The sequence below is a fragment of the Meriones unguiculatus genome, chromosome 3, assembly GCF_030254825.1.
Source record: "Meriones unguiculatus strain TT.TT164.6M chromosome 3, Bangor_MerUng_6.1, whole genome shotgun sequence".
NCBI classification, from domain to species: Eukaryota; Metazoa; Chordata; class Mammalia; order Rodentia; family Muridae; genus Meriones; species Meriones unguiculatus.
In genome coordinates, this window is record NC_083351.1 from 83,384,358 (window position 1) to 83,411,700 (window position 27,343).

Below are 27,343 nucleotides of genomic sequence, written 5' to 3' on the forward strand. Positions count from 1 at the left end.
CCCTCCCTGACCCTTCCTGACCCAGCCTAATCACATGGCGACCACATGGTAGATTTTTTAAAATATTTTTTGTTTTAATTGGCCTATTGTGTTCTGTAAATGTGCATTGTAACTACTTGTGATTTTATTCCTTAAAGGGAGCCCAAGAAATGGATTTGGAGGCTGCTCTCTTTAATCCAACTTAGGAGGCAGTAACTGGCCAGCTCTTGGGTGCACCACAATAAAATCAAGCTTGCTTCAATATGGCTCAAAATTGTAGTGGTGATCTTATTCTCACCTGGTGGTATTAACGGTCAGAGAAAATCTTAAGACATTGTAACAACTGTGGCAAGTTATTGGTTGCTGTCCTGAGATCTACATTCAGACCAGAATGATAAACAAAAATTCAGTTTAGTGAAGAAAATAATGAGTTTAATGCTTCAGACAAGGCAAGTCTGAAGAAAGCAACTGCAATTCTTAGAGTTTTACAGCATCAAAAAAGAAGCCTCTCTGTGCTGCTAACAAAAGTAAATTGTACCCTAAGGGCTTGGCCCTACCTATCAAGTACTCTAACTTGTGAAAGTGTACATTTAATTTGAAAGGTAAGAGTCTAAACACAGACTGACACTAAAGTGTACTAAAGTGTTCTCTAGAGTACAACCACCTAGGGAGGGAGGTAAGCTGGTCAAATGGTGAGGGAAGATGGCTGTTCACAAAATATGATGTGAATAAAAAGTCAAAACAAATTGACTTTGTTTTGGTATTGATTCATAAGACTAACAATACCAAGATCCAGACAGTACTCAGCTTTCTGCCAGTTTAGCAATCAACAATTGACTATACAGAGACACCCTTCACTAGGGTACAGAAATTACCCCAACATCTCCCTCTTTTAGTCCAATAAATGGCTTTTTCTCTAACATGAATAAACTATATACAATAAAAACAATTGTGAAAACTATCAGGTAGGAATGACATTCACAATGTCCAATCCATTTGTATTTGGAGAAAGCATTCTGTCGTCTATGCTTTCTTGGAGAGTCCAAAGCCCTGACTCCTCATCACTTTCCATCACTGTCCAAGCTTTTGTATCTAACTTTCATAACTCACATTACCAACCTAAAAAATCCTTTCAGACCTTAAAACATTTTCTTAAATCTTAAACAAGTTAAGTTTATATGTCAGACTAAAACTATCTATACTTCAACCCCAACAGAGAGGCCTTAAAAAGATAAATATTAACTAAGTAAACAGGAAGTGCAGAGCAAGCAGCTTCTAAAACTATAGAAATGACAGAGACTTTAGGCTGTCTGGACAGTCACTCAAGGTTCCTCTGTTTCACTGGAGCATCCATCTTCAGCCTACAGGTCAAGAACATCTGACAAACTTTTCTGTGAAGCAAGAATTATGAAGGACTGCCCTACCTTGTCTTGGCAAAGTTGGACAATCTACTTCCTAATGTCCTGCTTGACCACAGTTTGGACAGCATGCTGTCAGCAGTTGAGGTAAGAGCATTTTCCCCCGCAGTGGCTAGCTTTGTCACATTTGAAGCAAGCTCCATGAGGAGGTTCTTCGGTGCTCAGCATCTTCTTTGAAGTAGATTGAGGGTGCTGCCAGGACCTGAACTGTCTCACTATCATAAAAGGCCTTTTATTATTAAAATATCTTAAGGGACATATTCTGTAGAGCTATGAAGTGTTTGAAGACCACCTATCTATCTCAGTATATCTAAACGGACAAATGTTGCTTGTTTCTATGTACTGTTTAACTGTGAAAACTTCGGGGCCCTTCTGTGGTGGGGGTGGGGGGCTTCCCCAGCACAAAGAGTCAGAGGGTCTTTGCTAACAGGGCTGCCTGCAGAAGCAATAAGGAGTCCATGAGGGGAGTGAGTGCGTCAGAAGATGGTCGGGGGAATTTAGCAGCTTTGACTATCTAAGCAATCAGGCTGCTTATGTGGCTCTGACTTACTAGCAACCCAGGTGCTTCTTACACAATTTCACAGAACAAAGACTAATGAATTTCCAAGTGGTAAGGAGAATGTGTTTGATTTTTCATTACACGTCCAGGGTTACAAGTTCAGTTACAATTAGAAAATATAAACAGAACAGATTTTATTAGTACTAGCCCTATAACTCCAATTTAAAGAATCCAAAGAATGTCTCCTCCAAAGCAAACACATATGACAGCTTACTTTTGGGCTGGCAATGTTTGCTGTTTGAAAGCCCTCCAGACAAGCAGAAAGTGTCGGAACCAGTCTTCTTATCAATCACAAGTACTAATCTCGAACTCCTTTTACTATATGTGTCATCATCTACACTATAAAGTAGGAAAAGTTATTTTAGTCAATCTATCTTATTTACTAAATTTTATTCCCCTGGGGATGTATCCTGTCTGACCTTCTATCTTTGAACTACATTTTCAGAGAGCTCTAAACCTATAATAAATTGAGGCCTTGAATTGTAACCTATTCTCCTGGCCAGTCAGAATTTGTCGACTGTCTCTGTTTACCCTGCACCAATAATACTTTTTTTAGTTAGCTCAGGAGCAGATACACCAAGCAGAGTCCTGAAGTAAAGGCCTCATTTAGCTATGTGCTTATCTGTGCTTATTGATCTCCAGGGCATGAGGAAGATTTCCAAATAGTGGCCAGATAAAGTTAATTTTAGAATTTTCCTTTAAAAAGACTCACACATGACTTTTTTTTTTTTTTTGAGAAAGAAATTGAATCATAATGTAGAAAAGTCCCCAATAATACAACACACAAAAATCAAAACCCAGAAATTAAAAGTTATAGATAGGACAGCAGTTGCAGTGTTGTGCTGAGCTTTGCTGGAACTGTGTCGAGCAGCTGTGCTGGGTTCATGACTCTCCATTTCCAGTGGTATAGCTGTGCCAGAAAACATGTACAGGAGTCAAAATAAAGCTTATTTCTATAATTAATTAAATTAGTACCTAACAAGACTACAAGTTTGATTATTTATAGGTAACTATTAATTTGTTTTCCTATTTATCCAAAACAGATTGCAATAGTAGCTTTCAAAGACTAGAATTTTACATTGTTTTTTAATGAGTTGCATATGAACAATAATACCTTAAACAAGAGTTAAAATATACATACAGTATGCTGCAGTAAATCTAGCCTTAAATTTCTATCAATATACAAAAATCCCTAACAGTGTAAAATATTTGAGATTTGTTGCTCTCTTGTCTAAAAGTAGATAAAATCATCTACCCTTTCCCTCTATACCCCCTTTTTGTCTTTTCATCCCCTATGCATCTTTCTCAGCCCCTACCACTAGACAGGAAAGAAAGAAAGGTAGAGGGGAGAAAGAGATCCCTAATCTAACCTCCTTTTCTTTGGTTCCTCCCTGACCATGACCAATAACAATTTGCAACCACCCCCCTAAATGACAACCATCTATAAACCACAAAACTACTAAAATCCAACTACCCTACCTCTTAGGAATGAGGGCATCATTCTCTTAAGATTGCTTTCTATGGTCTGGTGGCAAAGGCATCTTTGGGGGCCCTAAGAAAATTGGAAAAGTAGTCAAGTCCTGGGAGGGCTGGCTGTATCATTGCTATCCAGTCTCTGTGTGAAAGAACAGTGCAGGGCTGAACTGAAGCCCTGACTAAAGTGTTCTTTGAGGCTGGAACATTTGAGCTAGCCACTTTGAAGTTGTCCAGGATGCAACATTTTAGGAAATGGTAACTGAGGCAGTCTGTAAGGCTAGACCATCTGTGCTACTTGCATTGGTGTCTGGTCTTTTTGCTCTGAAAATACGAACTTTCAAAGGTAACAAACATTTCTGCATAAACACAGTATGGTATGTGTGGTGTGCACAAATCAACTAAAGATTTTCTGATCTATATTTGAGCATGTGAAAGGTATCAAACTTTATAAGTCCATTTGTACTGCATAACCAAACTATAATATAAATCTCCATCCATGCCAATTTCGAAGGATGGCATGTAATAATAAGTTATGAGGACTCTGTAGCCAACAATATTTATTGGCTACTGCAGGAACATTCATCTTCAGCCAGTCTCAGAGCTGCTCCCATGTAGAAGGAATTAGAATTTATGTCACCTATCTTATTGTTCTTCTGGTTTTCTTCCTAACATGTCTGCAGCCAAGATTTTCTGGAGGTCCCTTAGTTAAATCTAATCTTAATTAACTTTGAAGGAATCCACAGCTTTTCATTTCCTATTGAAACAAAGGTATAACCTCTTACCCAGTACAATACATTTCCTAATTTCCATTCTGAAGTTTAGCACATCCTTAAAGTATACAGACTGATTTAATTGAGCAGTCCTTTGTGCTACCAGTTACAGTGATATTTAAAAAATTTAAAGTCAAGAGAGCATTATTTAGTCTAGATTCCATATCCCCATTCTGATTTATGAGGATATCCTTTAAAGTACGGTTAGATCTTTCCATAATTGTTTGACCTATAGGATTGTTAAAATATACCTGTAGCATGTTTTGTGTCACAATGTCTAAAAATTGTTGTATTCTCCTAGATATATATGCAAGAGCATCATCAGCTTCAATCTGCAAAGTCATCTCTAATATAACCATCATCTGTAATAAATGTCTGCCTGTCCCAAACTTGTATGTCCCAGACCTCCAGTCAATCTTAATGGGGCTGTGCCTCCTACCTTTAGCCCGTAGCTCAGTCAGCCAAATGTTAAAGTTATTTTTATAAAACTGTGTTTGTTTTTCAGTTTCCCTCTTAACCTGGCTATCACACAAATAATTGAAACTCTCATATTATTTTAACAAGCTTCACAGAACAATAACTGTGCAGTTATAAATCTATTCTTAACCCTCTAAACTACTTTGGCTTCTTCCAAGCAAACATTACAGATACTTGTACTTCATAGCTTTTCCTGCTCCAGCTACTCTCCTGGTATCACCTGGACCTCTCCCAGTGGCTCAATTCTCTTCTTCCTCCTTTCAAACACTTCTTCCCCTGCCCAGCAGGGTGTCCAGCCCTATTCTCTCCCAAGCTCAGCAATTTTCTGTGGGCTGCCTAACTAGCGTATCAGGAGACAATTGGGAAGCAGTGTTTACACAACACAGAGGACATTCTCAGAACAAGGATTGCAACCAGATATAGGGTTTGGGGGTGGGGGTACAGAAATCACCATTTGAATTACACAACTTTATGCCCACAGCCAAACTTGTCACTTAGTGGTTTCTAGCACTTGCTGCTGCACAGCAGCTTGCACATCCTATCCAGAGAGTGAACTGGATAGGTTGAACTCTACACCAGTGATTCTCAACCTTCCTAACACTGCAACCCTTTAACAGTTTATGCTGTGATGACCGCCAACCATAAAATCATTTCATTGCTACTTCATAACTGTAATTCCCTACTCTTATGAATTGTAATGTAAATATTTTTGGAGATAGTGGTTTGCCAAAGGATCATGTCTCCCAGGTAAGGAGCACTATACTATCAAAGCCTAATCCTTGTGATATACTTCCTCCAGCAAGGCTGCATCATCCAACCCAGTGAGTGTGACTCAGTGGAGAACCAAGTGTCCAAATACTGACTATATGGAGGACTTTTCTTATGTAAACCACAAAAACCTATTTAGATCTTTGTGTTACTTTTTTATTGCTGTGACAAAACACTATGACCAAGGCAACCTATAATAGAGAGAGAGTTTAATTGGGTTTGTGGTTAGAAGATTATGGTCTATGGTGGCAGAACAAGAACATGGAGGTGAGTGGCTGAAGTAGCAGCTGAGAGATCACATCTTGATCCACAGCAGGAGGCAGAAAGACACTTGGAAAGGTTTTAAGCTTCTGACACACCTCATCCAACAAGGTGACACATACTACTCCTTCCCAAATTTACATGAAATGGTACCAAATATTCAAACATATTAGCCTATGGGGTCCATTCTCATTCAAACCACCACCACAATGATGATTACAATGAGGTGAAAATAATAGTAACACTGATATATAAGTTTAAGGAACAACTGATTTCCAAAAAGATGTTCAACATGGTCAGATATGATGACACATACTTATTTTCCCAGTACTCAAGAGGTGGGAGCATCATATGTTCAAGGCCAGCATGGACTGCATACAGAGACCATCTAAAACAAATAAGAACCAAACAAAACAAATATTTCTAAATGGTCATATTTTTGTTATATTATGTATGTATATCTATTGTTTATATAGAGAGAATAAAATAAAATATATTTACTATATTTATCTCCTAAAATCATTCTTTAAGGTTGGAAACATTTTAAAAAATTACCCATTGCAAAAGATCTTGAAAATATTGAGGCTTTCTCTCTCTTTTTTTAAAAAGATTTATTTATTTATTATTTATACAGCATTCTGTCTCTATGTGTGCCTGTGCACCAGAAAAGGGCACCTGATCTCACTGAGATGGCTATGAGCCCCCATGTGGTTGCTGGGAATTGAACTCAGGACCCTTGGAAGAACAGCCGGTGCTCTTAACATGTATGCCATCTCTCCAGCCCTGAGGCCTTCTCTTTTTGAGGCAAGACTCTCTATGTTAAAGAGACTAGACTTGAAATTTTAATGCTCAAGATTTCTTGCTGCTTCCTCCTCCAAGTAACAGGGAGTGTAGATGTGCCCCATAACACCTCCCTGCTACTATTTAACTATTCAAAACTGTCAAAATATTCATGTGGGAAAATATTTCAGTTAGTCCTAAACCTCAGCATTTTATTAGTGAACCATTATGGATAGGTTTAAATGATCAAATTCTAGACCAAAAAAAAAAAAAAAAAAAAAAAAATCCCACAAAATTTAAAAAAGGAACAATCCAAACTGGTGTAAGAATCTTAAAACAAATGTTGAGTTGTCTGTTTAAGAAAGTGTTTTTGAGAGGAAAAAAAATTATGAACTGCTTTAATTCTTAGCCTTCTCTTCTTTACTTGATACAGTTGGGAAAAAAAAATGTGAAAATGTCTAGAGCAAATTTTATACAGGGATTAGCTAATGAGTAGCTGTATTAGTTACTTCTGCATTACTGTGATGACAAAAACAATGTAAAGAAAGAAACATTTATTTTGGACTCACAGTTTAAGGATATAGCCATCCTAGTGAGAAGCATGCATCAGGTCATGAGACACCTCTTCCCATTGAGTCTGCAAGTCAGTGTGTAGAGAAATCAATGTTTGGCCAGCACTCGCTTTTTCCTTTTTTCCTTCCTTCCTTCCTTCCTTCCTTCCTTCCTTCCTTCCTTCCTTCCTTCCTTCCTTCCTTCTTTCCTTCCTTCCTTTCTTCCTTTCTCCCTCTCGCTTTTGCTTTCTTCCTTCCTTCCTTCCTTCCTTCCTTCCTTCCTTTCTTTCTTTCTTTCTTTCTTTCTTTCTCCCCCACTCCTCCTTTTCTTCTTTCTGTCATCCCCAGACCATGGTTAGTGTTACCTGTATCCAGGTTAAGTCTTTCTACTGAAGTTGAACTTCTCTGTAATTGGCCCCACCATATGTCCAGAGGCATCCCCGCAGTTGGTTCCAAACCCAATTAGATTAACAAGGAAAATCAACCATCACAGTATAGCCCTCACAATGTGACATACAAACTAATACTTTATTTTAACTCTAACATTCCATTCTGTGTGACAAAACCTGTCTTAAGTAGATACAACACAGCTGTCTACTAACCCCAGCTAGGGAACCCATAGTAAGTGTCACAGTTCTGAAAATGGAAGCATTGCAGTTCTGAAGGTAAAGGTACCCTGGTGGTTGGCAGCCAAGGAATACCACAAATACCACACCACACAACAAACTGCACACTAGAGATTTATTGGGAAAGACATAAGAGCATGGCTGTCTCTGTTCAGGGGAGAAGCAGCATGGGACTACACAGGAGACAGGCTTATATATAGTTTCTTGGGAATGGAGTTTTCCAAGGTGGAAATGGGTGAGATTTCAAGTCCTGAGATTGAGGCAAACCCAGGGATTGGTGGGATTTTGCTCAGCAACTGGTGGGTTTTCGAGCTCAAGAACTAGTGAGGTTTTGAGCTCAGGTATTGGTGGCTTTTCAAATCTGGAAGAAAGCTTGGACCTTTTACCCTATACTCATGACAGGCCAAATTACAGATACTACCAAAGTCCAACTTGGTGAACCAATGAGTTTTATTGGAGTTACCTACAGAAATGTGGGTGAGAAATTAAATACAGGAGCAGAAGTGACTCAGAGATAGCTGCATCACAAAAGCCCACCCCAGAAGGGTTTCTAGTCCACATGAGCATGTTGCTCTGGTAGCCCATGCCCTTCTCCCTCATTCCTTTCTGCCTTGCTAAAAAACATTAGGTTACATTCCTAAAACTAGCCACCAAGGTCTGTTCCTGTATTTGGCTACTTCTTCCTTCTAAAGCTGACTCCCAAGGTCCAGCTATCAAAGTATTGAAGTCCAGAAACCAAAAACTCCCTTTGGCTCACCTAATTAACTTGTCCAATTGAAATTAAACACCTCATCCTAACACGGGTTTTCCCCCTTTAGCTTTATAAACCACCATTTGTGTATGGGCCACATCTGTCTCCTCTGTATCCAAAGAGTTGTTCCCCAGGACAACTCTCCCTGACCCCTCTCCTTTGTTCTCTTCCCCTTCTCCCTCATCCTCTGTTTCAAGTTTTTGTCTCTTAGTCCTTGTTCTTTGTTTCCTTGGAGCACATAAATCTCTTTGTGCAGAGAACTTGATCTTGGGTGGTCCTGAGTGGATACTGATCCTTTCAGCCCTGTACATTTGACATCTCATATAAACTGGGAACCTAGAGCACACTGCACAGCCCATAGCCAGCTCAACAGACTGGAGAGTATCTTTCCAAGTGACTCTGGTCTAAACCTTCTCCAGGCAGCTAGTCTGGTCTTAGTCTTCTTTATAACTCAGCTTCCTTCTGCTTGAAGGAGATGCAAAGCTTTTGTTACTTACTCTGGCAGGGAGCGGCCTAGTAAATCTGGTCAGCTTCAGGGATTTCCTGATCCTATTTTGAGTTGTTTGCCTTCCTGCTTAAGGAACTTCCTGCTTAAGGAGAGAAGAGGCAGGACATCCAGGCTGAGAGAGTCTCTAGGAGAAGAATCAGAGACATGAGATTGGCCAGTATGACATGGAGGGGAACAGTTGCCGGTACTGAATAAGAGAGGGGTAACGGTCCACATGGTGGGTCATAGATTAAAATAGTCAGATTAACTAAATTAGACGATCTAGCTGGGAGGTAGCCCAAGCTAACGCCTAAGTGATAATGAAAATAAGTCTCAGTGTTTTATTTTAAGAGCTGGCAGGTCCAGAAAGTCCCACTATAGCTATGGTCTCCAGCTGCCAGGCCTGCTTGCTGCTCTACCTCCACACTACGATGGACTCTTACCTCTAGCACTCTAAGCCAAAACAAACTCCTCCTTCTATAAATTGCTTTGGTCATTATGTTTTATCATAGCAACAAAAAAAGTAATTAACTATACCTTCCTGATTTTCAACTAGGTTTGCAACTTGCGTTTTACCCCTTATTAAAATGTAACTCTATCTTTCAATCTCATGCCTCTTTCTGTCCTCAAATTGGAAGAATATAAACTGAAATGTTAATAGTGGTGATTTAAGTGGTGACTTGTTATTTCAAAGTGTCTACAGGAAATAGAAGTCTTTAAAAAGATAATCACTGAAGTCACTGGAGACATAGAGCCAACCAAATGTATTACACACTGCCTGCATTATATGTGAGGATTCAGTAACATAGTGAGGGGAGGCCAAACACATCCTGAATGGCTTCAACAACAGGAAGGTATTTTTCTCACAGTCTTGTTGCCAGAAGTCCAAGATTAGGGTGTTGAGAGATTTGGTTTCTTCTTCACTCTTCTTGGCTTGCAGATGGTAGCCTTCTTGCCATCACTTTACATGGCTTCCCCTATGTTCTTGCATCTTTGTTGTCTCTTTATTTCCTTTTCAGGACACTACATCCTCTTGTATTAAGGCTAGCCTTATGATTCAGTTTAATCTTATCCATCTCTTTTTAAGGGCTCTGTTTCTAAATATGGCCACATGGGGTGTTAAGGCTTCAATATAAGTACAGGAGTTGGGAGAAAATTCAGCCATAGCATCACAAGTTTCTAGCTTCTCTAAAACATATTTCCACCTAAGATTCACATGTAAAATGAATTCAGTAAGAAGACTATGTAGAAAAGCATTGAAATGTTCAAATAGTAACATGAGCAATTTAGGAAAGAATTTAGGAAGAAAAGAAAAGGAGGCTGCATTGCCTAATGACTTGCTTTTCCTTATCATTTTTACCCTGATTTCTTTAGTGCCACTTTTAAAAACGCTGCCATTTCCTGGGGTTAGAGGTACCTGTAGCATATGTTTCTCAGCTGCAGGTTAAATCACATTAGTTAGTACAAGAGTCCATCCCCATTTACAGGGCATCTGATGAAGGCTTAGCTGTGGCAACTCCACTATAATACCACTTAGCTTAGAAGAAGTCCAAGTCAGTGGTTGTCCATGGCCCAGTAGTTCTACCTGTAATTGGAAACACAGATAATGTACAAATGTTCCCAAATACATCACTATGACATCCAGAATTTCAAGAAGTTGTGGCTAACCAGTTGCCACCGCTGCACTGTCTAAGTTCATTTAAAGTCTGGTACCTTAGGTACCAGAGGATAACATGAAAGTTCCCTTTTGAAATTAAAACAATTCGTATTCTCCCCAGAGAACAGTCAAGATAAAATTTTTCTTACCTCTGTTTCTCCCAGACTACCTATGGGTTGTCCAAGAAACAGCTTTCCTGAGATAGGCCACTTAAGAAAAATAGCATAGACTAATTTTCTCTCAGGTTTAGATGTGTACCTAGTTAGAAAAAAAAAACAACAACAACAACAAAAAAAAAAAACGGCATAGTACCGAGTTACACGCCATGTTTCTCCTTATTTATGGATCATGTCTATAATTATCTTACAGATATGTGACAGTGAGAATGTCGCCACCACCAAAATAGAAAGGGCCGCTTTTCCACTATGGTATAAAAACTGCCTTCCTTTCTAGCCCCCTAATATTAAAAAGAAGCTGCCTTTTGCTCTTTTTTTGTTACAGGGTCTTCATCTGTAGCTCAGATGGGCCTTGAACTCATGACAGATCTCAGTCTCCTCAGTACTGACAATACAGGCATGCTGCCATATCCTGCTAAAAGGAAGTTCTGATGTACCTATTCAAAGTGCTCTCATGGAGATGAAAACAGAGTGTAGAATAAGCTAAGTGGAGCTGCATGGCTTTCCACTTGCAGACTCAAAATCACAGAATATATAGTATGCTCACTGTTGGTGAATGAAACAGAAAGCCAAGCACAATTCTTTTTTATATAAGTGGCTTAGGCTAGAATGGAAAAAGCGGACAACCACACAAATAACAAAGCATAAGTTTTGAATCACAATATGAAAAACAAAAAAGAAAACACATAAATTGTAAAGAGACTTTTTTTTTTTAACATTGGGACATCAGACAGATTCTTTACCAAGACAACCACATTTAATCTGAGAGTGACAGCAAAATGAGAACAGTGGAAGCAATAAGAGGATAACCATTCAATTATTCACCCAACTTCTCAACAATACCTACAGAAATCTGTAAACAGTCCTCAGTGTTGTGAGGCTGGAGACACTGTATTACACAGTCCCTGACGTCATGTGCCCACATCCCAGAGGGACAAAGAGGAATGAGCAAATGAATGTACATGAAGCACTGACTGAATATGAGGGCATGGGCATGGAGTGCATCGCTCTAATCCCAGCACCCAGGCAGGGCTCTCCAAGTTTCAGGCTAGCCAGGGCTACACAGAGAGCTCAAAAAACAAATGCAGAAGAACAAGGCACACTACAGTTTGAAAGGCTAGGCCTCGGGTGCAACACTGAGATGAAAAGTCAGGGATTACTTCTCTGGGAAGGCAACCAAGAAACCCAAAAACCAGGAAGCTCTATGCAAACATGTGGGAAAGCCTTCCAGGCTGAGAAACAAGCACAAAAGCCAAGGAATACTAGTGTGATAGGCCTGCAGATACAGCAGCAGGAGGGAGGGGGCAGGGAGATGGAGAGCCAGAGAGATCAGACTGAGCAAGACTTGATAGGGCCAAGGAGACCACTGTAAGGCCCCACTTCTCCCTTAAGACTGGGCGCCTTGGAAAAATTTGTGTACAGGAGTACACTACACCAGGCATGACGACAGCCTGGGTTACATCATGAAATGCTGACAACATAAATAAATCAATAGTTTTCTCTGATTGCTCTCCAGAGCTATATTAAAAGGACAGGGGTAAAGGGCTGGAAGCTGGCTCAGTTGGTAAAGGATTCACCTCGCATGTATGAGGACCTCAGTTTCAGTGCAGCAAATTCACATCAAAATCTGAACACCAATGGTATACCTCAAATCTCGGCAATGCAACATGAAGCCCTGGGAGCTCATTGGCCAGCTTGCTGTCCTATGCGGTAAATTTTAGTGTTGAGCAGTGAAGGGAACAATCAAAAATGGAAAGCTGGTGGAAATGTATTTGAACAAGGGCCCACATTCCAGCTGCAGCAAGTAAAACTTGGCAGCTCAAGCAAAAGGTAGAAGGTGTCTGAAGCCTGACCTTAAGGTTGCCCTGTGCACATATCCCAACCCCACCCCCAAATGGGTAATAGGAGAAAACAAAGGGATGGGCAGAAATAGTGTTAGTCAAGAAGGCGCTAAGATACAGGGGTGAGACAAAGGAGAGCCATCACAGCGAGCACAAGAAATATAAATACATTTCAGAAATAAACACAATGGATCTGATGATGAATTGGCAGTTGTTTGAATGGTGTGAATGACAATGGCCCATGTAGCCTCATAGAGCACTATTAGGAGGTGTAGCCTTGTTGGAATAGGTGTGGCCTTGGTGAAGTAGGTGTAGCCTTGTTGGAGGAACTAAGAAGTTGGTAGCAGGAACTTCGGTATTGCTGTGATAGGTTTTGTATGAAGGAATGTGGACTTTGGGATTTTGGATTAGAAAAGCATTTGAATACTTTTAAGTGGGGCTTACTGGACCAGGCTAGTAGGAGGAGCATGGAGGACAGTTGTCCTGAGGATGACTTCAACTGTAGGGGACTGGCTCAAGAAGTTTCAAGAGAAGAATTTTAGGATATGAACTAGAGACCGTTCTTGTGATATTTTTGTAAAGAATGTAGCTGCTTTTTGTCCTTGTCTAAAAAAATCTGCCTGAAGCTAAACTGAAGAGTTATTTAACGACTTTGGCAAAAAAATATTTCAAAATAGCCTCACACTGATTGTGTCATGTGGTTATTAGTGGCGACATTTATGCAGATATATAATGAAAAGGAGCAAGCTGAGCACGGAAAAGTATAAAATGTACAGTTTGAGGAGAAAGGAGCACCAGAAAATTTAATGGAGTCAAGTCTAGTGTACAAAGAGATAAAAAGATTGAAGAAAAGCCTGATGCTAGATGGAATAAAGAGAATGGTGACCTCAGGACAAGACCCCACCCAGCTAAGGTAAAAAAAGAATTAAAGTTTAGGGTGGTGCATGGTAGCACACACCTTTAATCCCAGTTCTGGGGAGGCAGAAGCAGGCAGATCTTAGAGTTCAAGGCCAGCATGGTCTACGAGTGACAGAGGACAGCCAAGCTTTGGCAGTGAAGGAAACAATCAAAAATGGAAAGCTGGTGGAAATGCATTTGAACAAGGCCCACGTTCCAGCCCAGCAAGTAAAACTTGGCAGCTTTGGCCAGGTGATTCTGGCTTTGGGGTCAAGGATACAAGAAAGGGGTTGTGGAATCTCCGTTCTGGGCTAAGTAAAGCTGCTGAGGCCAGCATGTGGCAGGGGTGTCCCTGTGGAGGCCCAGGGTGTGAAGCTGCAAAGGTGAAGACCTTGAAGACCCCAAGATGCTGGAGATGTCAGAGCTGTAGGATGCCTGCTGAGGGGAGCTGCTGACAGACACAGGAAACAGCCAAGAGAAAGAAGTGGGCTTCAGTCACCAAAACTGAGAGGAGTTGGAGATCTGAAGAGTGCTTTGACATCAGGCATACAGATGCAGAGTTTGGAGTTTTCCCTGCTGGGTTTTGGTCTTGCTATGGTCCAGTATTTCCTCATTATGCCTCCTTTTCTTCCCTTTGGAATGGTGATATATATTCTGTGCTATTACATGTTTAAGTATGTGACCTGCTTTTTTATTTTGAACTTTTAAGGAATTACAGCTAAATTGCCTGAGTCTCAGAAGAGGCATTAGACTTTTAAACTCAGTTGAGACTATGCTAGACTATGGTTAGAGGCTTTTAAAGTTAGACTGAATTTTGCATTCTTACATGGCTACAAGTCTATGGGTGCCAGGAGTGGAACATGGTGGTACTATTAGGAAGTACTGGGAAAAGGCTGTTACTGGGTGTAGGCTTTGAGGTTTCAAATGCTAAAGCCAGGCCCAGAGTCTCTCTCTTTCTGCTGCCTGCTCATCTGGATGTTGAACGTTCAGCTACTTACCCAGCATCATGCCTTGCCTGCATGTCACCATGGTTTTCTCCATAATAATAATGGACTAAACAACCTCTGAACTGTAAGCCAGCCTCAATTAAATGTTTTCCTTTATAAGAGCTGCCATAGTCACAGTGTCTCTACACAGCAATAGAAACCCTAAGACAGCTGTGGCTATAGAAGAAGGTTAAAAATCACCAAATGCCAGCTAGAGAATTAAGATCGAAACATGGAAGTCCAAAGACACTTCAAGATTAGAGTTTGGGAAGATCAGGTACAAGAGACTAATGAGGAAGAACCAAGAGTCTGATCATTTGAGGCCAATACCTCCAGTGGGTTCAGGAAACAAAAAACCTGGCACTGACTACCGGGCCTTTAAGGAAGAGGCCACTGTGAGTCTTGATAAAAGAGATTTGGTGAGTGGTGAGATGGAAACCTGAACTAAGTGAGATCAAGAGATAAAGAATGGAGCTCCAGCTAGAAGTAACAGTTAAAAACTGTTCTGCAAGATATCTTATTATGAATGAAAGAAGAGACTGGAAAGGTAGCTGGAGAAAGAGAAAACTTTTAAAGATAAATAACTATATATGGGTAGGAAAGGAACTAAGAAAAAGAGGGTCTGGAGACAAATTGTGGAAACAGAAAAGTGTGCTGTATTTTTGCCTGGAAGATTTGGATGTGAGGAAGAGAACAAGGGCTGGGCTTAAAGCCAAATGTGAGCTAATTTGACATTGTACATATGTGACTGCAGGTATAGTCACAGTGTGCAGTGCAAAGGCAGCCTTGGGAAGGTGCAGCTGGATTTTACCAATGGTAGGCTTCTGCTAGTGAGGATAAGAGAGGGAAGGAGAGAGGAGTAAGGATACACATGATGAACTAACTGTACCGACAAGGCACAACACCCCATAAACAAGCCCCCATTTTCTCCTCCCCCTCGCTCCTGCCTCTGGTTGTGACCACTCTAGATACCACAGAAATAATATTTGTCTCTTTGTGACTGTCATTTCACTCATACAAATTCCTGAAAATCCATCTGTATTCTAGCATTTCCTTCCTTTTCAAAGCTGAATAATATACATATACCTTAGTGTGTGTGCCCTGCTTTAGCTTAGCCATTCATAAGTGGACTCCACTGCTTTCACATGGGAATATAGTTCTTCTGGTATCATTCTTTTGCATATATACTTGGAAGTAGAATTGCTGAGCAGTGGAGTAATTCTGTTTTCCTGTTTTGAGGGACTGACATACTGCCCATTGCAGCAGCTTTGAGCTTCACATTCTCACAAAACTGCAGTGGATAGGAGTTCCAATCTCTTTAAGATCATCAGCTGCACTTTTTAAAATAGTAGCTATTCTAAAAGGTGTGAGATGATTTCTGGTTGTATATTTATTTGCATTTTACCTCCAGTTCCTTCATGTGATGTTGAGCATCATTTCTGCGGTTTATCCACCAGCATGCAAATCGTACCATCACAGCTCCTGTCTCTGCAGGAGTAGACAGTGCTTCTTATTCTACCCTTTTCTCAGAGTCCTGTTTGGCCTAACCCAAATTTACTGTTTGCTTTGCCCTTGGGGATCTCTTGCTTGCTAATTTGATGAGATATAATATCTACAAGACTAGGAAAAATTAGTGACTAAACACTAGTCTGTTTTACATTAGCCACTCAGCTTGCTTTACTTAGCTAAATATCTTCCAGTTTTGTAAAAGGCAATTTAGCTAAATATCTCCCACTACTAGGAAATATTTATGTATTATTTAAACAGATTTTTGATAACTGTAATATTCAACAACATGCTCATTCTTATTCCATCTTTTTGTATTTGAGTCAAGTTGGAACATGTGTGATACAACAGATCCCCAATGGCAAAGCAAACAATAAATTAAAGTTAGCCAAAACAGTATTCTGAGAAGATGGCAGAATAAGAAATACTATCTACTACTACAGAGACATTAGTTGTCATGGTATGATTTGCATCATGGTGAATAAACCCCAGAAATGATACTTAATGTCACACTTAGTCTTTTTATCCTGCTCTCTCTCTCCTCTCTCTCTCTCTCTCTCTCTCTCTCTCTCTAGCTCAGATACTAAGTGCTCTCCTCCATCAAACGATACTTGTTAAACATGAAAACTTACCACACATCTGGAGTGACAGTATCATTCTGAGATCTCCAAGTGTGTGTTTCATAAATAGCTTCCCCATTGACTTTCAGCCAGGTTCCCATTTGCCTTAATCGCTCCTCAAAAATTACAGGAATGATGCCATCTAGTGTGGGACCAATATTCATCAGAAGATTTCCTCCACATGCCACTGTTTCCACAAGTTGCTAAAAAATTTAGGAACAAATACAGTTTTAAAACAGAAGAAAAATTTAATCTCCCATATATATTCCTGTATATATTACTTTATCATATATTAAATATACTTATTTAATATATGTATAATAATAAATATAGCATATAGTTATATTACAAAGACTATAAATGTCTTTATTATATATATTAAATATTATAGTATATATTATAATACACACACACACACACATATATATATATATATGTATGTATAAGCATTTCATGGGAAAAAAAACCCACAGCCAAAAACATCTGGAGTTTGTGACACTGCACAATCCAAACTGTAAAAAAAAAAAAAATCCTTTAACTACCTCATTAATAAGAATATTCCAAGCTGGGCGCACGATGGCCTCACCTGTGATCCTAGCACGCTGGGAGGCAGAGGCAGGTGGATAGTTATGAGTTCAAGGTCACCCTGGTCTACAAAGTGAGTCCAGGATAGCCAAGGCTACACAGAAAAAGCCTGTCTCAGGGAGAGAAAAAAAAAGAATATTCCAGAGTAATAGCCCCAAAACAGGTTTTACTGTACCTTCACCAATTCTTCAATTGTGAGATAATCCCCAATTCCAGCTTCTCGCCGGTAGCCCCAGGAGAACTTATCTATTGTCATGCAGTTTTCCCATTTATGAGGCAAAAGATGTCCGGGATTATAGCGGTCACTGCAGGTATAGTAGCCACCATGTTTGCAGATGGAACCAGCTCCCCAACGATCATTGGTGACTACTGTGTTGCGAACTGGGCTGAAAAAGAAGTGGAGTTTCTCTTCCAGAAAAAGCATTTGTGAAACAAAAGGCAATGTCACTGCAAACAGGTCTTCTCCAGCCACTCCCAGCAAACAGCCACGCCCAGCAAACCACAGTAAGAAAGGAGAAAGCCTTTGTTTCTGAAGCCAAATAGCTGTGTGGTGACTGGAGCCTAGACTAGTATATTCCAGCTCCCAGGCCTGGGGTAAACTCTTCCATCTTCTCTGTGGAATGAATTCCTTCACTATTGTCAGAGTGCAGATAACCAGGGCCCAGTAGCTATGGTCAGCATGAAGGCGATGTGCTACCCCAATTCCCATTCTGCTAATGGTAGCCTAAGATGCGTGTATACTCAAGACAAGTCGTACCAGGACTGAATGTCTGAAAAAGTGAGTGTTTACATTATGGAAACAAATTTCTAGGTCTGTGGGACCAAGTAGAGAGAACGGGAATCCACTTACAAGGGCAGGTTTTTTGTTTTTGTTTTTTCTCTGTGTAGCCTTAGCTGTCCTGGACTTGCTTTGTAGACCAGGCTGGCCTCAAACTCACAAAGATCCACCTGCCTCTGCCTCCCTGAGTGCTGGGATTACAGGCATGTGCCACAAATCCCAGCTACAAGAGCAGTTTTGACTCACAAATTGAAGCAGATAGACCCAGTCGTATCTTTTTAAATTCACTATGAAATCAGCTTGGTTGTATTTGACTCCTGATTATTTTTACTGAAGACTGAGCTAATCAGCATTGCTTATAATGATTTTTTTCCTCGCACACCACAATTGAGCGTGAAACCACGGGAATGTAAATGCTCATACACACATTAGCAGCACTCGAGGCAAGTAGAGGTGCCTAAGAGTGTACAGACCTCTCGTTATACAGCCAGGCTAGGAAGCCAGTACTGTTCCAGTAGTGATCTGGTGCGCCCCCATCTCCATCGGACCACAAGATGTCAGGCCGGTACTTGTTCACTAACCCATAGAGTTCAGGCAACATCTTAGAGATGGGAAATTGCCGCTTTTGGAATGAACTGGATTCATCCTCCAGGAAAAGTGGATGGAACCATTCAAAAAGTGAATAGTACAGTCCAAAGTGCAAATCACTCTCGTTCCTGACGGCCACCTCAAGCTCCTTAACAATGTCCCTCTTCGGTCCCTCATCGACTGCATTCCAATTCCAAGAATGGTCTGAGCCCCACAGAGTAAAGCCTGGAAATGACAGCACAGTACCGCCGGAGCATTACCACCCTGATGATGATAAATTTCAACCCGTGAAAACACATATTCAATTCAAGCGGAACACAAAATTCACTGCTTTCAAACAACTGTTTATTGGCAAACTTTTCATTCTGTCTTGTACTCATCTAAGCAAACAAATGAGAATATAAATAACATGAGGTTGGGGTTTTTCAAAGCAATTTTCAGCACACATTATAAGAGTTCTTCACTCTGTCTCCAGTTACGGAACCTGAGGGTCTCATGATGCGAAGTGTTTCTGGCTACACCCTTGGCCAATTGTTAGCATGCCATCTAAAGCAAAATCTACAATCAACAATAGTGAATCATTTCCCAGAGGAGGCACATTCCACATCTATCACACTGAGCAATGATCTTCGCTTTATGGACTGAAAACCCAAGATGTGTCTTCTGCTGGATTTGCATGTGTCTAAAGCAATGGGCAAGGTTTATTGCTTGGATGTGTTTCATTACAGTGTGATTTTCAGAACACTCATGAAGACAAGAAGTGAATCTCTGTGGCTTAATAATTAATTTAAGTGGAAGGGAGAAGATAAAGCTATTTCCCTTTTCTTGACTCATCTTACTCTAAAACCATAAACTTAGATATTTCTTGTTAAAGTGCCCCAAAATGACTATCCTAACAACTAAAAGTGTAAGAAAGGTGACACAGTGTTACACAAACACTTTGAAATAATTCACATTTCAACGGGAATTGTCATTTAGGTTGCTCATCATTCTATACAAAATATTAGAAGAGCTATATAAACTGAGATGCTGAAGAAATAGTATACAGTAAAATCCTCAGAAATTTCAGAACTCTGTTCCTGTTTCACTGAAGTCTTAAAGCATCTTGAAGGATAGCCATTGGCAAGACACCAGGCACCTTTGCCGCTCACTTTACTGTTGTGTTAGGACAAGCCTGAGGACTGAATCACTCTTTCAATTCATTGTAAAAAGTTCCTCAAATAGTTCGCACTTTCTCTAAGAGTGTCTGTGGGAAGCTTGAAGGCAGTGTCAATATTTAAGGCCTGCCTCAAAACTTTGAACCCAACAGGCAATACAATAAGCACCAGCTCTTTCTCATCCCATCACCACAAGTGAGTGCAGTGACCCTCCTCCTAGCTGAGGCTAGCAGTCGATTTTCTGTAAGCAGTGTAAACATGTGGCTGCATAGGTCTTCGAGCATGTCATCTTCATCTTCTGCCCTCAGAGGTTAAAGCGGTGGTTCTCAATCTGTGGGCTGAGACCCCTTTTGGGGTCAAATGACCCTTTCACGGGGGTCACATCAGATATGCTGCATATCAGATATTTACATTACAATTCATAACAGTAACAAAATTACAGTGATGAAGTAGCAACAAAAGTGATCTCATGGTTGCAGTCACCACAGCATGAGAAACTGTATTAGGAGGAAGGTTGAGAGCCACTGGTCTAGAGCCACTGGTCTTTCTTTTAAATGAACTCACTAGGTGTCAGATAGTTTGGGAAGCTCCTACACAGTAGGAAATAGACACATTCCATTTAGGAGAAACATAAAGGAGGAAATTGTGCTGCCACCAAATTCTGACCAAGGAGAAAGTATGTAAGATGATTGTAGGTTTTTGGTTTGGGTTCATCTCTCCTGCCTCCTTCCCACCCCTGCAGAACATAACAAGGCGATTTTTCAAGATAAAGGAGATCGTGCAAAGGAAACTACCTAATACCTTAACATGAATTTGGGATAGCATTAGCCAGTGCATCTCTGGTCTTATGAACACTAGGTGGTTATAGCAGAATATCCTGTTGACACAGGCCTTTTATGCTACCTTAAACTCTTTTGATGTTTCTGGGTACTATTATAAATCTAGAACTCTTTACCTTTGAGGTCTCTGTCTTTCTTTCATCAGTAGCAAGCTAGCCACCACTTACATATCTAAAAGTTGGCCCAAAATAGTCAACTGTGTTAGTCAAAACCAAAGGTAGCATGAGCCCCATGATGTTTTTACAGACCAGAAAGGGAGCCTGGTACCAGCACTCAGGAAGCAGAGGAAGAAGGTTAAGGCCAGCTTGGTCTACAGAGTAAGATCTAGGACAGCCAGGGCTACACAGAGAAACCTTGTCTTGGAAAAAAAAAAGGAAAAAAAAGAAAAGAAAGGGAAGTGCAACCACCAAGTTGTAACTTTGACCTGCTATACTAGTTCTCTTCAACCAGCCGTAAATAAATCTGGTTATTTATTTAAATGGTTAAATGTGCACATAAAAACTGTGTGCAGCTAGTTAGAGTCTTGGAGAGATCAGGATACAGGAACATACCTAAACATAGTAAAGACAACACACAGCAAGCCTAAAGCCAACATCAAACTAAACAGAGAGAAACTTAAATCAATCCCACTAAACTCAGGGACAAGGCATGGCTGCCCACTCTCTCCATATCAATTCAACATAGTACTTGTAAGTCTTAGCTAGAGCAATAAGACAACAAAAGGAGATCAAAGGGATACAAATCAGAAAGGAAGAAGTCAAAGTATCACTATTTGCAGATGATATGATTCTATACATGAGCGACCCCAAAAATAAAACCAAAGAACTCCTTCAGCTGATAAACACCTTCAGCAAAGCAGCAGGATACAAAATCAACTCCAAAAAAATAAAAATAAAATAAACAGAAGCCCTTCTGTATACCAAAGACAAAGGACTGAGAAAGCAATTAGGGAAACAAAACCCTTCACAATAGCCACTAATAACATAAAGTACCAAGCAAGTGAAAGACCTGTTCGAAAAAAAACTCCAAGTCTCTGAAGAAAGAAATTGGAGAAGATATCAGAAGATGAAAAGATCTTCCCTGCTCATGGAGCAGTAGGAATAACAGTGAAAATGGCCATCCTCCCAAAAGCAATCTACAGATTCAATGTAATTCCCATCAAAATACCAACACAATTCTTTACAAACCTTGAAAGAATTCTCAACTTCATATGGAAAAACAAAAAACCCAGAATTGCCAAAATAATCCTGTACAACAACAGATCACCTGGAGGTATCTCCATCCCTGATCTCACGCTCTACTATAGAGCAATAGTAATAAAAACTGCATGGTACTGGCAGAGAAACATAATGGTGGATCGATGGAATCAAATAGAAGACCTAGAAATAAACCCACATACCTGCGGATACTTGATTTTTGACAAAGAAGCCAAAACCATACAATGGAAAAAGGACAGCATCTTCAACAAATGGTGCTGGTCTAACTGGATGTCTACATGTAGAAAAATGCAAATGGATCCATACTTATCACCCTGCACAAAATAAAGTCCAAGTGGATCAAAGACCTCAACATAAAACCAGAGACACTAAATCCGTTAGAAGAAAAAGTGGGGAAGAGCCTAGAACTCATTGGCACAGGAGACAACTTCCTGAACAGAACACCAACAGCACAGGCTCTAAGAGCAACAATCAATAAACGGAACCTCATGAAACTGAAAAGCTTCTGTAAAGCAAAGGACACTGTTGCCAGAAAAAAATGACTGCCTACAGAGTGGGAAATGATCTTTACTCACCCTATATCTGACAGAAGTCTAATATCCAGAATATATAAAGAACCAAAGAAGTTAAAAAGCAACAAATCAGGTAATCCAATTAAAAATGGAGTACAGAGCTAAACAGAGAATTCTCTGTAGAAGAATATAGAATGGCAGAGAAACGCTTAAAGGAATATTCAACATCCTTAGTCATCAGGGAAATGCAAATCAAAACGACTTTGTGATTTCACCTTATACCCATTAGAATGGCTAAGATCAAAAACTCAAGTGACAACACATGCTGGAGAGGTTGTGTAGAAAGGGGAACCCTCCTCCACTGCTGGTGGGAGTGTAAACTTGTACAACCACTCTGGAAATCAATCTGGAGCTTCCTCAGAAAATTAGGAATAGCGCTTCCTCAAAACCCAGCTATCCCACTGCTAGGCATATATCCAAAAGAGGCTCAAGCACACAACAATGTGCTCAACCATGTTCATGTTCAGCTTTATTCGTAATAGCCAAAATCTGGGAATAACTCAGATGTCCCTCAATGGAGGAATGGCTACAGAACTTGTAGTACATTTATACAATGGAATATTACTCAGCAATTAAAACAAGGAAATCACGAAATTTGCAGGCAAATGGTGGAATTTAGAGAAGATCATCCTGAGTGAGGTATCATGGTATATACTTACTTATAAGTGGATATTAGACATATAATATAAGATAAACATAAATTCTGTACACCTAAAGAAGCTAAGCAAGAAGGAGGACCCTAGGTAAGATGATCAATCCTCACTCAGAAGGGCAAACGAGATGGACATTGGAAGAGGGAGAAAACAGAGAACAGGACAGGCGCCTACCACAGAGAGACTCTGAAAGACTCTACCCAGTAGTTTATCAAAGCTGAGACTCATAGCCAAACTTTGGGCAGAGTGCAGGGAAACTTATGAAAGAAGGGAGAGATACTAAGACCTGGAGAGGACAGGAGCTCCACAAGGAGAGCAACAGAACCAAAAAATCTGGGCACAGGGGTCTTTTCTGAGACTGATACTCCAACCAAGAACCATTCATGGTTATAACCTAGATAACCAAGAACCTCTGCTCAGATGTAGCCCATAGCAGCTCAGTATCTAAGTGGGTTCCCTAGTAAGGGGAACAGGGACTGTCTCTGGCATGAACTCTGACATGACTCTTTGATCACATTCCTCTGAGGGGGGAGTGGCCTTGCCGGGCCACAGAGGAGTACAATGCAGCCAGTCCTCATGAGACATGATAGGCCAGGGTCAGATGGAAGGGGAGGAGGACCTTCCCTTTCAGTGGACTTGGAGAGGGAAGGAGATGGGAGGAGATGAGGGAGGGAATGAGGGAGGGTGCTACGGCTGGAATAATAAATGAATAAACTGTGATTAATACAAAAAAAAAAAAAAGGCCTGGAGGGGACAGGAACTCTACAAGGAGAGCAACAGACTAAAAACTCTGGGCAAAAAGGTTTTCAGCAATAAGCCTAATGGAAATTAAAGTTCCTTTGTTTTTATGTCTATATGGGATTGGGAGGGATGAAGGAGGGAGCTACAGCTAGGATACAAAACATATAAACTGTAATTAATAAAAAAATAAAAATTTATTTAAAAATATATGAAATTAGAAAAAAAAATTTTTTTTAATTGTGCCCAGCTTTCTTCTCATTCTGTGATGCTAGCTATCTGGATCCATAATGCTTTCCAGTCGAAGTGGGATATATGGTCCTTAAACTGTAAGCAACTATCAATATCAACTAACAGTTTTATTCTGAGAGAAGCCTGGTTTTATAGGAAGATGACCTCGCCTTTTTTTTTTTTTTTGAGACAGAGTTCCCGAACTCACTTTGTAGACCAGGCTGCCCTGAAATTCACAGCAATACGCCTGTTTCTGCCTCCGTGAGGGCGGGGCTTAAATCCTGTATGCCACCACACCTTGCTGGACAACCTTACTTTAATGTCTCCACCCAAAAGAATGCCCTTACATTCCCTAGCCATTGTCATCATATGTTGTAGGTGCTCTACTTACCTTCATGATGTTTGGAAGTTAAGACTACATATTTGGCACCGGAAGCCTGGATAATATCTACCCACTGGCTGGCATTAAAATACTTGGCTGTAAACAGCACTCCAAAATCTTCATAGTTAAAACCAGGGGGATAATTATCATTCATAAAGTCCACAAACTTGGGTCTCTTTTCCTTTTGCCAATACCACCTGTGAGACAAAAAAGGAGAACTAATATAATATAATATAATATAATATAATATAATATAATATAATATAATATAATATATATACATAAATTAAATAAATAAACAAACATAAACACTTGAAGCAATTGCGTGAGCTCACTGGGTATCCCCCCTTAGGAAGATTACTGCCTGATTCTCTCATCTATCAGTCTGATTGCACTAATTACAGCTTGTGCAAAACAGAATTCTTGCTTTGTTTTCCATCTTTTCCTTTGTGAAGGCGTCTGGTAGACCAGCCACTGATTCTCCTGCTTCTTCACTTTAAGTCATGGCATGATCTTTGCTTTCTCTTAGCTCACTGTGGAACCTAAGTACCTAAGATTTCAAGACAGTACAACAGGCCTAAAAGATAACGTGCACCTTCCCTATTCATTAACAGAAAACCTTTTGGGTTATCTCTCTGCAGGAAACATTTCCATAGGCTGAGCAGATCCCACAGTGAGTGAGCACTGCCTCCCCCAGGCGGCGCACGGCTTTGCCTGCCTGAGGCTACACTGCGAGACCTCTCAGGCAGCACGCTGCAGGTCCTGTACCTGACCCAAAGTCACAAGCACACTTCGTAAGCATCCGTCACAGCAACCCACGCTGGCTGTTGGATCTGACAGATTCTGGGATTTCCTAATGAAGAGGGAAACTGGCTTTCTGGTTAGGAAGAAGCTAAAGACTGAGCAAGTTTAGGATGCCTGTCTACCATCATGTGACTATGAAGGGACTGTGAGGCAATGCACCTCTATTATTGCTCCTTTCATTTGCTTTAGGCTTTTGATACCTTAGTATGCAAGGAACTTAGCTTTATGAGTGATCCACAGAGCTTATTTTTAAAGATTGTATTTTACTTTGTCTTTAGTTACATGTGTGTTTGTGTGTAGGTGTGTGCATGTGAGGGTGGAGTCCAGAAGCACGGACTTCCCCTGGAACCAGAATTACAGCCGGCGAGAGCCCGAGCTAGGTGCCAAACTATTTTACAAGAGCACCGCTGAGCAATTTCTCCATGCCCTCTGAGGCACTTCTTAAAGTTCTGGAACCGTCACTCCCTTAAGCACACAGGCATTGCCATTGAGCTACACCCTATCGCCATGCCCACCTACAGTGTGTCTAAGAACTCAGGTGAGCACATATATTCAGTGTTGATGACATACTCAGTCAAGAAACCATATTCAGCATCTGGAAGTGCAAACATATCATTGACCAAAACAGTGACAAGCAGGCAGCACTCATGCCAGGTGAGCTGGCTACTGACTGCCATTGTGTGGGTGACACAAAGCCGAGTGTTTGTGTTGGGCACTTACCAGAACCATTCACTGCCGAAGCTGGGGACGGAGAACACTCCCCAGTGGATGAAGATGCCGAACTTGGCCTGATCGAACCAGGCGGGCAATGGGCGGCTGTCCAGAGATTCCCACGTCGGGTCGTAGCGAAGGGTGCTCGCGGCCCAGGACGGTGGCAGGAGCAACAGCAGCAGCAGTAGCAGCAGGGGCGCGACACGCATGCGCGCCAGTTTGGGGACCTTTGGGACCCGCAGGTCACCAGGAAAGCCGCCTTCTCTGCCACCTTCTCTGCCAGTTCTGGATTCTGACTTAGCGCTGGCCTTCCGTCTTCTAAAGTGCTCCGCCGCTGTCACCTGACCGAAACCAGCTTAGTCAGATGACTGACTGCTGCGGTCGCCGGGAGTTGGGAGTGGCTTGATCTGGTGAGCTCTGGTTGCCCAAGGACCCCAAGATGGTTGCCTCACTCAGGTGCACAACCACGGAAGTCAGTTACAACCCAGCCACGGCATTTTACCATTTACCATTTTGCTTCTGTTTTCCCAGCCAGACCTGCTCAACTTAGCCAAGACAAAACCCTGAGGGTGATTTTGACCAGCTCTTCTGTACTCCGTCCCGCGGGCCTCTGACAGAAACCTCTGAAGAGGTCACAGCGACCTCTGTGCTCGGTGCCTGCAGTGTCAGAGCTGTGTGCCCCCCACCGTGGGACCGGAGGGCTTGCCCTCCCGATGCTGCTTTGGAAGCAGTTCCCAAAGCTGGCTCTCACCCTCTGAATCTGTCTATCTCGAATTTGTAGCAAATGAAATCCCAAATTTTGGGTTGAGCTATTCTGGATGGGGTCCAGGATTTTGCATTTCTACCCAGGCTCTTGGTATTTCTGACTTTGCTGGTTGGCGGAACAAGCTTTTCTGGGAAATTGGGTTAGAAAACAAGGCAATCTGAAGAGAATGGACGTTTAAGAGATTTGCATATAAGGAGGGGCTGGGAACCTGCTAGGTTGGTTGAGTGCTTGCCTAGTGCAGGAAGCCCTGGTTTCTACCCCCTGCACCTAAAGAAAACGAAGTTACGGTAAACACAGCAGTGTGAAAGCAGAAACAGGAGAATCAGGGTTCAAGGTCGTCTTTGACTATATAGAGAGCTACATGAGACCCTCTCTCAATACTGGGGAAAGGAAGGAGAGGAGGAGGGAGGAGGGAGGGAGAGAGGAAAGACGGAAGGAAGGAAGGAAGGAAGGAAGGAAGGAAGGAAGGAAGGAAGGAAGGAAGGAAGGAAGGAAGGAAGGAAGGAAGAAAGGAAGATGAAAGGATTATATGAGGCTGTAGTTCAGTGACAAATGTCCTAGGTGCTGTGTGTGTGTGTGTGTGTGTGTGTGTGTGTGTGTGTGTGTGTGACAGAGAAATAACGAGAGACACACACACAGAGATAGACAGAGAACCTGATGTAGGCTAGAAGAAAGGGGCCAGTCACTTAGAATAGTTATCTAAGCACATCTTCAGGAGCTCATACCTGAAATATTT

At 41.1% G+C, this 27,343-nt stretch overlaps 1 protein-coding gene across 7 annotated transcripts; it reads right to left on the reverse strand.

The window, feature by feature from the left end:
• Positions 1–2,008: 2,008 nt before the first annotated feature.
• On the reverse strand, positions 2,009–26,524 carry Fuca2 (alpha-L-fucosidase 2). Of its 7 annotated transcripts, XR_009590792.1 has the most exons (11): positions 25,851–26,522; positions 24,336–24,523; positions 18,423–18,762; positions 17,347–17,557; positions 16,599–16,789; positions 10,710–10,818; positions 10,321–10,488; positions 8,914–9,048; positions 7,058–7,125; positions 6,025–6,096; positions 2,009–2,866 (listed from the first exon to the last, which is right to left on the reverse strand). XR_009590792.1 is itself a non-coding variant. In XM_021656180.2 (8 exons), the coding sequence occupies exons 1-7, from the start codon at positions 26,048–26,050 to the stop codon at positions 10,348–10,350; spliced, it is 1,380 nt and encodes a 459-aa protein (XP_021511855.1). In that variant the 5' UTR covers positions 26,051–26,522; the 3' UTR covers positions 2,009–2,866; positions 10,321–10,347. The 7 variants fall into 7 exon arrangements, 6 of the variants coding, with proteins under 6 accessions (XP_021511855.1, XP_060236243.1, XP_021511856.1 ...); XM_021656180.2 differs by lacking the exons at positions 6,025–6,096; positions 7,058–7,125; positions 8,914–9,048; XM_060380260.1 differs by lacking the exons at positions 6,025–6,096; positions 7,058–7,125; positions 8,914–9,048; positions 10,321–10,488; positions 10,710–10,818 and adding an exon at positions 3,436–3,508 and having other exon boundaries at positions 25,851–26,524.
• Positions 26,525–27,343: the final 819 nt, after the last annotated feature.

What these genes read in the sequence shown, in the direction of transcription:
- Fuca2 (XM_021656180.2), bottom strand. Translation starts at nt 26,050, where the DNA reads ATGCGTGTCGCGCCCCTGCTGCTACTGCTGCTGCTGTTGCTCCTGCCA. An exon ending in AACTTCCAAACATCATGAAG is followed by an intron (nt 18,763 to 24,335) that starts GTAAGTAGAGCA and finishes TGTCATTTCCAG; the next exon opens with GCTTTACTCTGTGGGGCTCA. An exon ending in CAATTGAAGAATTGGTGAAG is followed by an intron (nt 16,790 to 17,346) that starts GTACAGTAAAAC and finishes TAAATTTTTTAG; the next exon opens with CAACTTGTGGAAACAGTGGC.